The 16,077-nt window shown below is 40.1% G+C and overlaps 1 protein-coding gene across 1 annotated transcript; it reads left to right on the top strand.

Moving 5' to 3' along the window:
* Positions 1-14,896: 14,896 nt before the first annotated feature.
* LOC131659386 (F-box/kelch-repeat protein At3g23880-like) lies at positions 14,897-15,616 on the top strand. Its single transcript, XM_058928585.1, has one exon. It carries the CDS (start codon positions 14,897-14,899, stop codon positions 15,614-15,616), a length of 720 nt encoding a protein of 239 aa, XP_058784568.1.
* Positions 15,617-16,077: the final 461 nt, after the last annotated feature.

The raw sequence follows: 16,077 nt of genomic DNA, 5'->3' as shown, positions 1-16,077 counted from the left end.
AAGCTTTACTGGCTTCTCGTTTGGACGCGCAAGAAGCAGCCAATGTTGAGTTTCGCTCCTTCATGGCAAGGCAAACTGCAAGCACTGATGGGGTTCATGACATTCTGGCGCAGATTTTGTCTAGGCTAGGGTCTTTGTAGTTTTCTTTCCTTGTTGCATCTGTTTTCTGCATACATCTTTTGTAATCCTGCTTGTTTAAATCAATGAAAAGTTTAATTCTGTTTATTTCCTTTGTCGTTTTCTACATCTGAATCTTTTATATTCTTTTTGATGTTATGACAAAAAGGGGGAGAAAATATATGATAAATGATCTGATTAATATTATCAGTTACCGGGTAAAAAGGCCCCACATTATTAACAGAACTTGCAAAGTTCTATGCCTTAAGTTGTGTTGTTGCAGGAATTGAAGATTCTCTTTAAAGATCAACATAAGAAGCAACAAGATGAATCAAGCCCTTGGATTCTTGAAGCAAGCTGAGTGCTATGAAGCTTCAGAATAAGAAGCAAGAAGGAAGAATGTTCAGATATTCTGATGATAGAATATGATCTGATTCTGAATGTCTATTTGTTCTGATACATTCTATATGGCTTATATGGCTCTGATACATATTATGTGTTCTGAAACATATTTTATATTCTGATTCATTCATGCTGACTTTTATCGTTTAGTTTTGTTCTGTAACATTTCAGGATGTAGAGACGCTCTGATGAAGCTCTGGTACATTCAACAATGTTCTGATACAATCTAGCATGAAGTGATGTAAGAAGAAATTCAAGCTCTGAAGCTGTCCCAATGGAAGCAAGAATCAGAAGCTATGAATGTTCTGAAGATCAAAGAAATTCAAGTTCTGAAGCTGTCTGATGGAAGCAAAAGTCAGAAGCTGTGAATGTTCTGAAGATCAAAGAAATTCAAGTTCTGAAGCTGTCCGATGGAAGCAAAAGTCAGAAGCTGTGAATGTTCTGAAGATCAAAGAAATTCAAGTTCTGAAGTTGTCCGATGGAAGCAAAAGTCAGAAGCTGTGAATGTTCTGAGGATCTAAAGAAATTCAATGTTCTGAAGCTGTCCTATGGAAGCAGAAATCAGAAGTAATGAATGTTCTGAAGATCAAGCACTGTGAACGTCTCTACCGAAATAATCAGGGAAGTCTTTTATTATTAAAATTCTTCTAGTATTAATTTCAGGGGGAGATTATTCATCTCAGGGGGAGATTGTTAATCTCAGGGGGAGACATATTCACATGCTTACGCTATAGTTGTGTAATTTGTCTTTAGCCGTCTGCTCTTTCTGATCGCAAATTCATATCATTTATATATGTTTTTGTCATCATCAAAAAGGGGGAGATTGTTAGAACAAGATTTGTTCTGATCAATATTCTTAGTTTTGATGATAACAAGGATATGAATTTTGTGTGAGATAATGTGGTACTCTAATACATTGCAATTTCCCTTTCAGGAAATATATAAAGAGTATGCACAAATCAGCGCTCAGAAGCTTTGTCTCAGAAGGTTCAACATGCAACATCAGAACATGGTCTGGCAAGACATCAGAAGATGGTCAAGGCAGAATCATAACATGGGTCTATGGAAGCATCAGAAGAACTTGAGATCAGAAGCAGAAGCATTGAAGTTCTCATGGTATCACGCTCAGAAGCACTTCAAGGTCAGAAGACAAGAAGATGCTATGCACCAAGCTGTTTGACTCTGATGATATTCAAATATTTTATTCACAAACATCAGATCAGAAGAAAGTACAGGTGGCAGGCTACGCTGACTGACAAAAGGAACGTTGGAAGCTATTAAAGGCAACGTCAGTAGACACAACGTGAACAAGGCTCGAGGTAGTTGACAAAAGCGTGAAACATTAAATGCAATGTTGTACGGAATACGCAAAGCATTAAATGCGCCCAACGGTCATCTTCTCAAAGTGCCTATAAATATGAAGTTCTGATGAGAAGCAAGGTGGACGATTTGCTAACAATTAACTTGCTGAAACGCTGTTCAAACTCAAAGCTCATAAACTTCATCTTCATCAAAGCTCACTACATTGATGTTGTAATATATTAGTGAGATTAAGCTTAAACGTTAAGAGAAATATCACTGTTGTGATTATAGCTTTTCAGAAGCATTGTAAAACTCTTATTTGATTACATTAATTTGTAAGTAACTAGAGTGATCAAGTGTTGATCAGGATACTCTAGGAAGTCTTAGCTTGAGTCTAAGCAGTTGTAATTAGAGTGATCACGTGGTGGTCAGGATACTCTAAGAAAGTCTTAGCTTGTGTCTAAGCATTTGTTCCTGGAGTGATTAGGTTGTGATCAGGATACTCTAGAAGACTTAGTCGCGGACTAAGTGGAAAACCATTGTAATCTGTTGCAATTAGTGGATTAAATCCTCAGGTGAGGTAAATCACTCCGTGGGGGTGGACTGGAGTAGTTTAGTTAACAACGAACCAGGATAAAAATAACTGTGCATATCGTTTTTATCGTTCAAGTTTTTAGACTACACTTATTCAAACCCCCCCTTTCTAAGTGTTTTTCTATCCTTCAACACATGGGTACTAGCAATACATCCTTGAGATGTACTTCCTTTAGAAGACTTCTCGCCATTCTTCTTGTTGAACCAACATTCTTTCTTCAAGTGTCCTCTCCTACCACCATTGTAGCATTTGAGGTTTATCCTTCTTCGAGATTTTGATCTACCATGATTTTGAATCCCACTAGGGCCACATTCTGTTGATCTACCTCTCGTCATTGTTAAAGCTTCTATTTGTTTTGAGCTTTCTTGTCGATCTTCCTTATTTTTACGCCTGGATTCTTCTTCAAGAATAGCTCCGGCGACATCATTAAAGGATGGACGGTCAACAATATTTTTGTTTGTAATATTGATGATGAGTTGATCATACGAATCTGGTAATCTCTGAAGAAGAAGTTCCGCTCGTTCATTTTCCACTATTGTGAAATCTGATGCAGATAGTTGAGCAAGTAATGTGTTGAAATTGTTGATGTGATCCGGCACCGAGGTGGATTCACTCATTCGAAGAATGTAGAGTCTCCTCTTTAAGAAAATTCTATTGTGAAGTGACTTGACCTCGTACAGTTGGATGAGAGTATCCCAAATCTCCTTTGCAGTTTTCTTTTCTGCAATACTGGACAAAACTGAATCCGCCATTGCTAAGTGCAAATTGGCAACAGCATTGTCATCCATATCTTTCCACTTTTCATCAGTTATATCAACAGGTCTACCTTCAATTGCTGGTAAGCAATTATCCTTCCTCAGGATCGCCTTCATCTTCAATTTCCAAAGGGAGAAATTACTCCCATTGAATTTCTCAATCTAAAATTTTGCTGCCATTTAATTATTATTAATTTTTTCCACTAAACCGGTTTGCACAATTTCACTGTGAGTAGCACAATATACGTAAGCAGTATTGTATATTTTTACCGCACACTAGAATAAATCTAGTATACGTTAACAATCACTGCAAAAGTATACAACCACACGTGTGAATAGTAACCGAATGCTGCAACGGAAATAGGGACCGACACCAGCAGCTCTGATACCACTGTTGGGTATCAGAGTATAAAGATATTTAGGACACAATTTAAAATAAGAGATTAAGGAGTAGAAAATGACACACAATATTTACGTGGAAACCCTCAACAAATAAGGGAAAAAACCACGGGCACCGGTAGAAAAGATTTTCACTAAGTGGAAGAAATTACAACACTTCTCTCTAAATACAAGGAGAGAATAAATTACACTATCTCTTGAAATAGGAGAACACTTACTAAAAGAAACTTACAAGGAGAACACTATTTTTTTCTCTCTTACTTTTTCTTCTTAGTTACTATGTTGTAATGCTATTTTGTGGTGTAATACAAATGAGAAATGCACCTCTATTTATAGGTGACCATCTTTACAAAACCATGGAAGATTCATAAAACCATGGGTGCAAAACTATGATTGTTTCTTTCTTTGACCCACATGATTTCCTTGACCATATGATTTCTTTGACTCACATGATTTCTTTGACTCACATGATTTCTTTGATCCACATGATTTCTTTGACTCGCATGATTTCTTTGATCAAAATTGTGACTTTATTCAATCTTTGACCATTTGACTACAATCCATGACAATAATATCTTGGACCATTTGACCATAATCTTTGACAAGAGCTTGATGAATATGATGAACTTCTCTTCTCCTCTCCAAGTTACATGTGTTCTTCTCTTCCTCTCATCCAATCCCATTTCTCAAATTCTGATTTTGTGAAGTGAAATGGGAGAACTCCACTTAAGTAAAAATTAGATGGAAATGTCTAATTTTCTTTCTAACTATGCAATATTCAACATTAAATAAAAGTATCGTATACAAGGTAAGCATTTTTAGAGATTCAAAGGAGGAAGGAGAACTAAAGGTAAGCATTTCTATGTGTTGTTTGATTTTCTATTTTTCAAGTTCGGAGATTTAAAGACTTCAATGTTGATACGTTAAATCAGTGAACAACAGTAAAAAAATTAGAAAATTTCTTTATAGACCTCCCAACCTTCTAGTCCACCTCTGGTGAAAAACCCAAACTACCCCTAACTTCAGAAATGCATTTCCGAAATGCAAGAAAAAGGTGTTTTCGGAGATGCATCTCCGAAAGCGCCTTTTTTTTTTGAAAAAATTGCCTTATTTCGGAAGTTCATTTCCGAAAACAGCATTTCGGAAGTTCATTTCCGAAATACTGCGCATTTTGCAGATTAAGCAAAACAGCCCCCTCCCCCTAATCATTTACCCTAATCATTTACCCAAACTCAAACTCTCTGCAAAAATTCTGCAAAAGCAAGTGTGAAGTAGCCAAACTCTTCTTCCAAACTCAACCAAACTCATCATCAAACACTAATTGGTAAGTTTCTCATTGTTTTTTCAAGTTTTAGATCCATTTGAATAAACTTTATTAGGGTGTTTAGAAACTGAAAAAATCACATTAAGATAGGTTATTACTGATATTAGGATGTTTAGTAGGCATAAAAATAGTTTTGGTTTAGGTTTTTGGGGTCTGCCATTGGAGGTTGCAGAGAAGTTCTGCGCAGGGGTGTTTCGGAAGTTCATTTCCGAAAACACCTCCATCCCAGTTTTCGGAAATGAACTTCTGAACTGTATCAGAAGTGCATTTTTTTTGTTTTTTCATTTGTCTCGCATATTAATCGATTTCGATTGTTTACAGGAACATGTCAGGCAACCAACCATCGCGCATCAGACAGGGTAGGGAGACCCAGACTGCGTCGGCTAGACGCGAGCGGGCGGCGGCGCAGCTGGCGTCGACACAGGGACGGGGGCAGGGTCGGGGACGACGTGTGCGAGTTCCCGTGGGCGACGGAGAGTGTACATCTGCTTCAGGATCTAGGAGTCGACTGACTCGGGTATCTTCTTCCCGCCAGCGAGAGGAGGAGGAGGATGAGGAGGAGGTGGCGGCAGTGCCCTATTCCGAGCCGGAGGGGGTACCGGATGTTGACCCTCCAGCGGGGGAGGGGGATGAGCAGGAGGACAGCTATCCGGGAGGGCCCATTGACACTTCCGTGCTGATTCACTACCACGATCACGTCGCTCGGCGTATCTGGGAGAAAGAGGTATTTTTTTTAAATTAACCGTTTATTTGTCACCATTTTTTTATAATTTAACCGTTTATTTGTCGCTTATTTAATATATGTCGCTTATTTGTTTTTCTGTAACAGGAGAGAGAGCCGTTGAAAATGGTGAACCACGCCCGGAAGATTTTCAGTCTGTTTAAACCAGCAGCTGAGTGGTTTAACGACCATCTGCGAGGTTCAGGGCTTAGCGGGCTCTGCATGACGGGGTACACCACCATCAGCACCGGCATGCAGGGGGCTCTGCATGACGATCACCTTGCATGACGTGCAGTGTCTTCTCCACCTGCCGATTAGGGGGCCGCTGTTGCACCACTCCCGGATCCAGAGGGTCGAGGCCATTGAGTGGATGACGCTCTATTTGGGCATGGAGCACGAGGTTGCTCACTTTGAGTGCGTCACGACATCTGGGCCTCATATCCGGTTCACCACACTGAGCGCTTATTTTGAGCACCACCTGGACGCGGCGGCCGATGCCGAGTAGGAGGGTGACGAGCTATTCACACAGTATCACCGCGGCTGCGCTCTCCGGTGCTGGTACATGCATGTGGTAGGCGCTGCATGCTTTGTGGATAAGAGTGCAAGGTACGTCGACGTGACCTACATCCGCTACTTCATGAACCTGGATACCGTTCACCAGTGGAACTGGGGGGCAGCTACTCTGGCATACCTCTACCAGAAGCTGAATGAGGCCTCCAACTGGAGGACAAGGCAGTTGGTCGGATCCTGCACATTACTTACGGTACGTTTTATTTTAATACATTATCGTATTTATTTATTTATTTATTTATGTTTCGTATTTATTTTTAATACATTATCGTGTTTCTGTTTCAGAGCTGGATCATCTCCTACTTCTCCCGCATCCACAGCTTTCACATCGATCCTGCGTAAGTGGACGCCATGCCCAGGGCCACCAGATACGTTCTCCAGAGGGGGAACGATGCGATGGGACCATACCGTGGATACCTGGACCGCACGATGCACGACGACGTCACCTGAAGGCCGTTCAGCGACTACGCTCAGATTGTCCCCTTTGATGGCATTGCTCTATATTCAGGTCGGCTGGCATGCGGGACTACCATCATGGTCCAGTATCTCCCTGAGCGGATTCGTGCAGCGGATACCCAGGTCACCCTTTGAGGCTGCTCCCGACACATTGACCTGAGTGCAGCTCACTGCCATATGGGAGGACTGGAAGCATCATGTGGTACCGCAGGAGGACCGTCTCACTCGGGTCACACAGGACTGGCACAGTGAGGAGGGATACGTCACATGGTTCTATCGGGTGTCACATCCTCTGCTGAGACCCGACGTTCCCGACGCTCCTAGGCCAGCACACGAGGAGATCCTGGAGAACCAGCAGGCCGAGGATGACCACGCCATTGATCTTATGCCGATCTGCCAGCGTATAGAGATGCTTGGGCGGGACGCGTTGGATCGAGGTGTCGTTCAGCAGGGCGGTCCAGAGGCTGTGGCTGTGATGGAGATGATCGTCACTGATGCGGGCCGTGCGGCGGGGTACAGGCGGCAGAGGAGGGCCCAGGGTGAGAGGGTTAGGCACACCCAGTAGTGGTCGGGTTTATTTATTTTTTGATTTCGGATTGTATCTTTCACACAATATTATTATTATTTTCGGCTTGTATATATTATTTGGATTTGATTTATCATATTAGTATTTTCAGTTTATCTGTTGCTTATTTTATTTGGCGTTTGCGTTTAATTAAAATGCGAGACTGTTAAGCTAAAACATAAAAAAAAAAACATAGTTTCTGCATAATTCGGAAGTTCATTTCCGAAGACACCCCCCATGAGGTGTTTTTGGAAGTTCATCTCCGAAGACACCCCCCATGAGGTGTTTTCGGAGATGCACTTCCGAATTGTGGAAATTTAAAATAAAAAAAAGCGCTTCGGAAGTTCATTTCCGAAGCAGGGGTATTTTGGGATTTCCGCTGGGGGTGACCCCCATAGGGACCTGGCTAAAGAAATTTTCAAAAATTATTATGGTGGAAGGATAAGAGAGAGAGAGAAGTATTTATCCAAAATTAGATAAAAATATCGTATATAATTTTAAGCTTACGCAATAAAAAAAGGGACAAATAATTCAATCCCACCAAAAAGAAACGTTAAGGCCTAAAATGAACCAAATTTCTCTACAATATCCATATTATTAGGGTTTAGGGTTTCAGAAAAGTATGATGGCGATTTTTTCCGGCACGGCTCTCCTAGCGGTGCTGCGAATCTGAATTTCTGGGGTTTAGCACAGAGGATTCCAGTTAGGGGTAAAGTCATCTCTCCGATTTTGGTTTAAACTCTTGGTCTTAGGATCAGGGACCTTGTTGGAGGGGTTGTACGTTTATTCTCTGACTTAGGGTTCTTTGGGCTTCACCAAGGTCTTCTCTTCTTCTTCTATCTTTCTGTTTTGTCGTCGTGAGCCGGAGCGTGGGTGTGTTTTGTGGCTTCTTTCTTTCAGATGCAGGAAGGTGTGTGGACGAGGGTTTCTCATTTCAAGCGTTCGTTGCCGAAATGGGACACTTTCCCGTTCGGTGGGAGGAACCGGAACCCATCTCTTTCAAACAAGGATATTACGTCTATGTATGTTTCAGAGTTTCCCGATGTGTCTTCGGCAAAAGATTTGTTTGACATTTTTGGGTGTATTGGGAATGTGGTTGAAGTAGCGATATCTCCTAGGAGGAACAGGTTAGGTAAGAGGTTTGGTTTCGCTCGTTTCGTCGATGTTGAAGACGGTAGGCTGCTTGCAGTTCGTCTGGATAACACTATTTTGGGAGGGAAGAAAATCCACGTAAACCTTCCAAGGTTTCGTAAAGGGTGGTCAGGTGGTGCTTTTAGGGAGGGAGGATCGAAAACTGGCTTGTTGGTGAAAAATAATGCCAGGACAGAAGCGGACGGAAGGGGAGGAATAAGGGTCAATGATGGAGCTCTTAAGGAAGGATGCTCTTATGCAGAGGCGGTGTTTAAGGCAGGGGAGAAGATAGATAAACCAGAGGAGCCCATAAAATCTTTTCTGTTTCAGCCGTGTGAGTCTCGAAGGAATAGACTAGCTAAAGCATATGTAGGCAAAGTGTGTATTCTGGGTTCGGCGTATAATATACAAACACAGTTTGATATGGAGGGAGTCTTCGCGGTTAAAGTCTCGCCATTAGGAGGTAACTTGTGCTTATTAGAGGAGGTTGAGGAAGGTTTTATCGAAGATTTGTTGAGGGAAGGTGAAAGTTGGTGGAGGAATTGGTTCTCGGAAATTAAAAGATGGGAGGAGAGCATGGTGGAGGATAGGAGGGATATGTGGATTAGACTATACGGTATACCGGTTCTGGTTTGGCAGTCGGAGTTTTTCGTGGCGTTGGCGGAATCATGGGGAAGGTTCATATGCATTGATGATAATACGGCGAAAGGTCAAGCCTTTGACGTAGCGAGGATGTTGATTAATGTACCCATTTCTTTTAAGTTGCCCGAGAGTTTGGTTTTAGATTTGGGGGGGAGGCGTTTCAACATATTCCTTCGGGAGGATGCTATGGGACAATCTTTTGCAAAAGCTGGTACGCCGGGTTCTGCCACTTCGGAGTGTGATTCCTCTGAGTCGGAAGGAGGGTGGGCAGAAGCAGAATCTGCAGATTCCTTATTCTCGCAAGACAGCATTGAGCAATTTTCGAGTAACGGTATTTTGGAGTCAAGGAAAGTGAAGGCAGTTGGTTTGTCTGATGGCGGTATGGTTAATGGTGGAAATCAAACGGCCAGCGGTCCTGTTTCTGTTTCTGTCTCTCAGATTGGGAAAGTTATCAATAGCAAAACGGTCGGTCTCGGGATGTTCGATGATTCTTTAGCTTTGATCAGGGGATCTAGGGGCTGCAGGTCGGAGCCAGGGGTAGTAGGTTCTGCGCTGGCTGAAGCACATGCAGGTATTGTGGATGGTGGAAGATTTTGTGGAGGCCAATCCTGCGGTATTTCTTCGGCTGAGATGGTTAGTGATACAATCCTGTTTCCAGAATGCCTTATTAATAAGAAGGGAGAGTGTGATACGGTCAGGGGCTGTAAGAGGAAGGAAGCTGCGAGTAATTTTCATTCTGATAGGGTAGTGGAGGGAGCCTCGGACGAGAGGCACAGGTCTATGGATGTTGTTGCTGCAAGTGGTTTTCAGGGTGGTCCCAGCTCAAAGCAAGTTAAATTCATGGCTTTGAAGGATTGGCGAAAGAGAGGCAAACACGTTCAAAAAAGACAAAGCAGTAAGGGCAACATGGATACTGTTTCGGTGGACCACAGTGGGGGCAATCCGGCTCTGTTTTACGGTAACCAAATGGAGGCTTCGGACATTCTTCGTAGTAATACGAGACAATGGAAATTCTTAGATTCGAATGTAGGGGATAAATTGTGGGAGGCTATAGTGGCTTTGGGAGTGGTAGACAGGGAGGGCCGGAACAAGTTAATGAATAGAATTGAGAACTTGGAAAAAGGTGCGAGTCTTAAAGATCAAGAAGGGCCGGTTAGGAAGGAAATAAACATTGGTTCTCAATGATTATTGGATCTTTAAATATTAGAGGGGGAGTGAATGCACTCAAAAGAAGAAGGATTAATGCTTTAATTAATAAAGGAAGGGCGGATATATTTTTATTGCAAGAAACCAAAATTTCGTGCATGTGTGATGATTTGGCTAAGAGCTTTTGGAGTTCTTCGGAGGTGGATTTTTCTTTCTCTAATTCATTGGGGAGATCGGGAGGGATTCTTACTATTTGGAAGAAAGAGAACGTGGAGGTTTTGAGTAGCTTTAAAGGAGAGGGTTACCTCGGGATTCATGTGAGGTGGAAAGGATACTTATACTATGTGGTGAATGTTTACTCTTCGTGTGATACGAATAAGAAAATCTCTTTGTGGCAAAATCTTTTAAAGTTGAAGGAGTCTTTGAAAGACGGCGAATGGATTATAGGAGGCAATTTTAATGCTACGAAAAATGGAAGGGAACGAAAAGGAAGGGCGATCTCGGTGAGTAATAGAGACTCGGAGCTTTTCTCGGATTTTGTTGATAAAAGTGCTTTGGTGGACATACCTTGTAAAGGAAAAAAGTTTTCGTGGTTTAGTGGTGACGGTAAATCTATGAGTCGTATTGATCGTTTCCTAGTCTCGAGTATTGTAGTGGATAGATGGGAGTTGGTTGGGCAAGTGATTGGAGATAGAGACATTTCAGATCATTGTCCAATATGGTTGATGAAAGACAATTCCAATTGGGGTCCTAAACCTTTCCGGTTCAACAATGAGTGGTTTTCTAATAGTTCTTTTATTTCTTTTGTGGAAAAGGAGTGGATGAGTTTGAAAGTGGAAGGAAGGGGTGATTTCGTCTTGAAAGAGAAACTTAGGCTTCTTAAAGATAAAATTAGAAGGTGGGACAAGGAGGTGTTTCGGAAGATTGAGCTAGATATGGATCAAGGTGTCCGCGATTTGAATGAGGCCGATGAAAGGTTGGTTTTCGCTACTAACTCTTCTTATTCATCTTTTGAAGATAATTTTTATTTGAGAAAGGAAGCTACTAGTAGTTTTTGGAGGAACTTGAGGATAAAGGAGAATTTAATTATTCAAAAATCTAGGTTGTCTTGGCTAAAAGAGGGTGATTCAAATAGTAGTTTTTTCCATAAGGTGATGAAACAAAGGAGAAGGCGCAATCACTTGGGGCCGATTCGGGCTACGGGAGGAATGGTTGAATCGGTTGAAGATGTGAGAGAAGCGGTGTTTAATCATTTTGGAGACAAATTTTTGGAAATGGAGGAGGTTAGACCTTGCTTAGAGGGAATTTCTTTGAATTCTCTTAGTAGCGAGGAGGCGGAGGGGCTTGAGAGACCTTTTCTTGAAAGAGAGATTAAGGAGGCGGTGTGGGCTTGCGGAGTTAATAAAAGTCCGGGCCCGAATGGTTACTCCTTTCTCTTTCTCAAAAAGTGTTGGCATTTGGTAAAGCTAGACTTCATTCATTATTTCAATTATCTTTTCGTTGGTAAGGCTTTATCAAAGGCGGTTACTTCATCTTTTTTGACTCTTATTCCGAAGGCTTCTAATCCGATCGGATTGGATGATTATAGGCCTATATGTTTGGTGGGATGCATGTATAAGGTGGCGGCGAAGCTCTTGGCGAGGAGACTAAAAGGAGTGTTGCATTCTATTATTTCTCCTTCTCAAAGTGCTTTTGTTCCCGGTAGGCAACTCCTAGATGGTGTTTTAGTGGCTAACGAGGTGGTGGACTTTGCGAGAAAAGAAGGTAAAAGGTGTATTCTTTTCAAAGTTGACTTCGAAAAGGCTTATGATAAAGTTAGTTGGAATTTTTTGAGATTTATGTTGAGAAAAATGGGGTTTGGGGAGAAGTGGATGAAGTGGATGGAATCTTTGGTGTTTACTAGTAGTATGTCGGTGTTAGTTAATGGGAGTCCTACGAAGGAATTTAATGTTTCTAGAGGTTTGAGGCAAGGGGATCCTCTTTCTCCTTTCCTTTTTGTCATTGTGGCGGAAGGTCTCACGGGCTTGATTAGAAAATCTATAAAGTTGAGAGAATTCCAAAGGTTTGTGATTAGGGAGTCTTGTGCGGTGGATATTCTCCAATTTGCGGATGACACTTTAATTGTGGGCGACGGAAGTTGGAAACATGTGTGGGCCATAAAGGCGGTTCTTCGCGCTTTTGAGATTGTTTCGGGCCTTGGGATCAACTACCACAAAAGTAAGTTGATTGGTATTAATACTAATAGGGGTTTTTTGGAAGCGGCATCTTTCTTACTTTCTTGCAAGGTGGAGGAAAGTAACTTTTATTTTCTTGGTATCCCTATTGGTTTTAATCCGAGGAAGGAGGACACATGGAAGCCGCTTTTGACAAAGATGAAAAATAGGTTGGAAGGATGGACGAACCGCTTCTTGAATTTCGGAGGTAGAATTACTCTTTTAAAGTCTATTCTTAGTTCTTTAGCTATTTTCACTATGTCTTTTTATAGAATGCCGAGTAAAGTGGTGAGAAGGATCAATTCCATTCAAAGTAGTTTTTTATGGGGTGGTGTGGAGGAAAAGAGGAGATTACATTGGGTGAAATGGGATGATATTACCTTACCGGTGGAAAAAGGGGGATTGGGAGTTAAAAATATTTCTTTGTTTAATGTGGCTCTTCTTAACAAGTGGAGGTGGCGCATTCTTCAAGGACAAGATTCTCTTTGGTTCAAAGTGTTGAAAGCTAGGTATGAAGATTTATCAACTAAAGTGTTTAGCACCGCCGAGGATGTCATAGTTTCTCCTTCTTGTTCATTTTGGTGGAAGGATTTGTTAAAGGTGAGTTCTTCTTTTACCTTGGATCCTATAGTAGAAAAAACTAGTTTTGTTGTTAATAATGGCTTTTGTACTTCTTTTTGGGATTCTAAGTGGCTTCTTGATGAGCCTTTGAAAGAGGTTTTTCCGGCGTTATTTGAGTTATCTTATTTGAAAAAAGTGTCGGTAGCGGCGATGGGTGGTTGGAAAGATGGTGTTTGGAAGTGGGATAATTTTGGTATTTCCGATATGATAGCTAGTAATGATGTGTGGTTGGAGGAATTGGAAAATTTGAAAAGTAGGGTGGAGGAGTTTAGAGGGTGGGGTGTTGGTAAGGATTCGGTGGTGTGGAGTGGGTGTCCGAATAAGGAGTTTTCGGTAGCGTCGTGTTATGATTTTTTGGATTCCATTAGGATTCCATTTGGCCCCGCTAATGTTCATGACGGAGTGTTCAATTTGATTTGGAAGTTGGAGGTCCCTTTCAAAATCAAAGCGTTTGGTTGGAGGTTATTCCGTAATAGACTCCCTACGAAGGATATGTTGGTAACTAGAGGTGTGGTCCTCCCTTTAGTTAATTCTTTTTGTATATTTTGTGGAAATGATACGGAAAATATGAACCATCTTTTTTTTAGATGTGGGGTGGTTAAGAAGATATGGAGTGAAATAGAGTTTTGGGTTGGAAAAAGCAATCTTGTTTTTGAAGAATGCTTTTCGCATTTTATGGAGTGGCATTCCTTTTTTGATGTGAATATGGTGAAAGTTAGGAAATTGGGGATTGTTTGGTTAGCCACTTGTTGGGCTATTTGGTTGGTTAGAAACGGCGTGTGTTTCCGGAACGATCCGTGGAATGTCAACAATACCGTTTGGAATATTAAATATACGGTTTGGAAGTGGTCTTTTTGTGGGAATATTACTCACTCCAATTACTCCTTTTACGAGTTTTGTAAGGAGCCGATTTATTTTCTCTCGTAATTGTAATTGGTATGTAATTTTCTTGTTTGGACCACTCCTTTTTTGTTTGTATTCGGGTTGGAGAACCCTTAGTTCTCCCGTTATTGGATTTCTTGCTTCCTAAAAAAAAAAAAAAAAAAGGGACAAATGAGTTATCCATTATTGCACAAAACAATTATGATAGATAAATATAAACACGATTTTTAAATATATATTTATCATCTTAAAATTAATTCTACTAATTATGTCTAACTATATTATATTTAATTTGTGTCTTACAAAAAAAATTGCATTATACACGCGTTTATTTTTCTCTACTGCGCACGTTAAAAAAAAGCGGACAAACAAGTACGGAGGTGTCTGTTTGAACGCTAGAAATAATAATAAATGCCACTTTTGAAAGTATTAGTGTTATTTAAATTAAGACTTTTTATTGTAAAATTTTCCAAGAATCTTATTATAAGTCTTATTATATTATTAATATAATTTAATATAATAAATTTGACTATTCATAAAAATAATACATGTTAAAAAATATGAGATGAAATAAGTTAGCAAGTTTATGGATGAATTTGAAATAAAAAAAGAAGTATAAAAGTAATCTAACATGATTTAGGTCTAAAATGTGTTACACGTAAATGTAATAGGTTTTTCGTATCCTTTTTTTTTACGGATACCATATTTCAAATACCAGCATACGGTATACATTACAATCGTTAGGGTTCTTTCCACTATCTACATACACGTTCAGATATGGCAAATTCCATTCAGAGACCAAACCGTAACATCTCAGATTCACTTCCCACTCTTCCTTCTGATCTAATTCTAGAAATACTCTCTAGCTACCTGTGAAGCACCTTCTCCAATTCAGATGTGTCTGCAAATTATGGAATTCTCTAATATTTGATCATAAATTCACCAGAAAGCACCTTAAGTCAACCACACGCACCATCCTCCAATGTGTAAGCTACCATACTCCTTCGTCCCATTATATTCTGAAGTCTTTCTCGATTCAATCCATTTTCGCAGACATGGCCACTAACATCACTCAACACGAGTTTTCATCCAAAGATGTTTTTAGACACAAAATACATGACATTGTTGGCTCTTGTGACGGAATCCTTTGTCTTGCCAACTATTATAAACCTTTAATTGTATTGTGTAATCCTTCCATTAGAAAATTCAAGGAATTGTCCCCTTTTGATAACCCACGAGTGGATAGCCAGCTTAATATGACATGTGGATTCGGCTATGATCATGTTTCTCATAATTACAAAGTGGTTGTTGTTTACAATTTCACTGTCAAAGGTCAGCTTAAAGGGCGTAATAGTGATCCACCCTTTATTGTTTCATTTGATTTGGATAAGGAGTCTTATCAAAAGGTTTTTCTTCCGGATCTTGGAGAGATAGATGTGTTTGACTTGACATTGGGTGTGTTGAGGGATTGCTTGTGCTTAATTCATGATGACGATGTTTGGTTCATGAGGGAATATGGAATTAAAGAGTCTTGGATTAAATTGTTCGACCTTTCTTACTTGCAAGATTCAACCAAGCCTTCTACTTTGACAAAGGTATTATATTTATTTGAAGACGATAATGTGCTGCTGGAGTTTATTTATTTTGAGAAAAAGAAGTTGATCCTGTACAATTCCAAGAATGGTAGTTTTAAGAAAGGTTCTTTTAAAAATGCTGCTATGTTTCAAAACACTTTAGAAGTTTGTGTTGAGAGTTTGATATCACCTTGTTTTTAATGCTAGGATGTCACTCTAGATTTTAAACCATAAACTATGAGTTAATTTATATTTTTCTAATTTTGTTGTGTGATTTCATGAATTAGTGTGTTTTATTATGTACATGGATTATGTTATATAATTCACAATCAAGCAACTTGTTTCCTAGTTCTTAACTTGTATTGTTATAGTCTCATATTTAGTGTGCTGGTCAAACGACCTCAGAAAATGTATTTTGTTTTTGAATCTGACAGTGATTTGATTAAAAAGAATTTTCTCAATGCAGAGGGTAAGACAGTGATAAACATTTTCTGTCCATTTTAAAAATTAACACAGTTTGTCATATATATATCTTTATGTGTACATGTGAGGTTTGTACATCTAAAAAATGTTCCAGTATTCTAGGAACTTTTATTCCTTTATAATTAATAACTTCTTAATATATTGATTGGTGTTACTGGTTTGTTTGAAGCAAATTTAAT

Source organism: Vicia villosa, linkage group LG3, assembly GCF_029867415.1.
Source record: "Vicia villosa cultivar HV-30 ecotype Madison, WI linkage group LG3, Vvil1.0, whole genome shotgun sequence".
In the NCBI taxonomy this organism is placed as follows: domain Eukaryota; kingdom Viridiplantae; phylum Streptophyta; class Magnoliopsida; order Fabales; family Fabaceae; genus Vicia; species Vicia villosa.
The sequence above is the reverse complement of the archived record's forward strand: the minus strand, read 5'-3'. Positions and strand labels throughout refer to the sequence as shown.

Bases quoted from the DNA above. Each gene is read 5' to 3' on its own strand.
- LOC131659386 (XM_058928585.1), top strand. From the start codon at position 14,897: ATGGCCACTAACATCACTCAACACGAGTTTTCATCCAAAGATGTTTTT.